The 2385-nt window shown below is 35.1% G+C and overlaps 1 protein-coding gene across 2 annotated transcripts in view; it reads left to right on the top strand.

Moving 5' to 3' along the window:
• The window catches only part of LOC112159082 (L-rhamnose-binding lectin SML), a 4667-nt gene extending 3816 nt beyond the window's left edge, over nucleotides 1-851 (top strand). The window contains exons 8-9 of one of the 2 annotated variants that reach the window (XM_024292931.2): nucleotides 370-473; nucleotides 588-851. In XM_024292931.2, coding sequence (XP_024148699.1) covers nucleotides 370-473; nucleotides 588-589 — 106 coding nt within the window. In that variant the 3' untranslated portion in view covers nucleotides 590-851. The remainder of the gene's footprint in view (nucleotides 1-369; nucleotides 474-587) is intronic. The other variant, XM_024292930.2, reaches the window with a different exon arrangement.
• Nucleotides 852-2385: the final 1534 nt, after the last annotated feature.

Here is a 2385-nt window from a genome sequence, read left to right as displayed (position 1 = left end):
TGAAGTTTGTCAAAAACATACTTTAACTAATTGCTGTAATCAGAATGGGAGGGAGCAATTTTATACCCCCCTTCCCTTAATCCTTTACTTAACTATTTTATTTTTAATATTTTTAAATGGTTACCATTTCATTTTTTTTATTCTAATTAAATACATCAAATAATTTCAAGAATAAGTATCAACATTGAGTTCTTATAAATTGTCATCAGAAAAGATTATCTAACTAATTACCATGGATAGGTTTTTAAAGAGCATGTGATGCTTATAAGACAGGAGATTTGTATGCCTTTGAAGAGTTGCTGATGTTTTGGGTACATGAGGACCGACTCTTTACCAAATAACTAAAGTAAAAAACTTTAAATTTGACAGATGTGACGGAACATCCAGCTGCACCATCAAAGCAAGCAACTCTGTGTTTGGGGATCCCTGTCCGGGCACATACAAGTATCTGGAGGCCTCCTACATTTGTGTTTGTAAGTTTTTTCTTTTCATTGAAGAACTTTATTTAATTAAAAAAAATGTTTTGTTTTTGATGCCACGTTAACCAGTTCTCAGGCTTTTAACTTAATGAAACTCTTTCTCCTCAGAAACACTAATTCAACTGAGTGACAGTGACGTGGAGGTAAAACAAACAAATAAACAAAGAAACAAATGCATCCACAGAATGATAACACCTTTTATTCTGTTTTGCAGATCCTGTTGTTGCTCCAGATATTTCAAGAAGAAATTCATTTTCTTTGAAATTTCAATCATTTATCATGTTAAATTTAAGAAGTGAGAATGAAATGAAATCAACAAAAAAATTGTCCCAAGAACAAAATTCCCCTAATAAACCTGATATACAGATCTGATCTTGTCCTTTTTATTCCTTCAATGAGATTTGACAGATTTTCCTTTTTAGTTCTTTTTATCATTTGGTGAATTACAATGGATCTGACAGATACTATAGATATCTGCTGTCTGACAGATACTAGGATCCTAATAAATATATTACACATATCTGATCTTGGACTTTGTATTACTTCAAGTCATTACTTGTTAAAACGTTAATTTTAAACCACTTAAAACCTTTATTACTCTGTGTCTCATGTTGCTGTGTCATCCTAAAAGCTGTATTCTTCCTTAACAGATTTCTCTTCATCACAATGCCATAACACCACAATATTGAGACACAGCAACTCATTGAAATGTGGTCAGATGATCTGGGTTCATTAAAACAACTTTTAACATGATCCACATTGCCTGTCACTGTTTTTCCTAACAATCTATATGTCATAAAGACTTATTAGTGTAGACCAGGGGTCTCAAACTCAATTCAGCCAGGATCCGCTGGAGGCAGAGTCTGGGTGAGGCTGGGCCCCATCAGGATTTTCACAAGAAAATCGCTGATAAAACATTCCAATGTTCTCAAATATCTTTATTTTTAACATGAAATAATGAATTTAATTAATCAATTAATTCCTTTGGAAAAAATGAATTAAAAAAAATCATAAATAAATAAATAAAATAATAACAATGACCATACAGCAGATACAGACGACTGAAGAAGCCACATATTGACTGACTATAGCAGTGTTTCTCAAATGGTGGAGCGCGCCCCCCTGGGGGAAATGTGAATAAAAACATGTTTACATTAGTTATGGAATATAGCAAAAACAACCTAAAAATAAATTTGGGAGCAGAAAGAGCCGCTGTTTACAGTGAACCAATACAAAAGAACTGAATCTCTGAGAAAAAAAACAGAATTCCATCACTACTATGGTGGGAAAGTTTTGTTTTTACTTTGAAAGTTTGGGAAGTATTCTAAAAAAAAAGAGAGAGCACATTTAATAAAACATTATTTAGAAGGTTTTTTTAAATTGTTCTTTAATGATAATAAAAGTACAATATTTTGAGGAGATATATGTTTGACTTGAGCGAATTAACTAATGATACTGATTATATTTCCAGCAGAAAGTTGTGGGGGGGGCGTGAAAGAATAAGTTCTTCATGGGGGGGAGTTCGAGAGAGAACCCGGCTGACTGGAGGAATGAATGAGGAGGTACTGGACAGCTCGCCGATGTCCTGCCCTCCAGCGCCATTTACCTCTCTGTGATTGTTTCGTTCAGCTCTGCACACAACAACTGTCATATCATCCTTACGGGTCACACGAACATTAATCTTTCATATGAAGACGGGAGCCGCAAATTGTCCCGCGGGTCGCGAGTTTGAGACCCCTGCCTTAGACCCTCCCTCCCGGTAGGGAAAATCTACTAAAAAAACTGAATCAGGGAAAAAGAAGAAATCATAGGGATGCATCTTAGGGAGGGAGAGATCCTATCCCAGGACGGACAGGCGATACCAGAACTATTAATGAAAAGTTAGCCTCTACAACTACGCATTTAA

This window comes from Oryzias melastigma, linkage group LG7, assembly GCF_002922805.2.
Source record: "Oryzias melastigma strain HK-1 linkage group LG7, ASM292280v2, whole genome shotgun sequence".
In the NCBI taxonomy this organism is placed as follows: Eukaryota; Metazoa; Chordata; class Actinopteri; order Beloniformes; family Adrianichthyidae; genus Oryzias; species Oryzias melastigma.
This window is presented reverse-complemented; position numbering and strand designations above follow the sequence as displayed.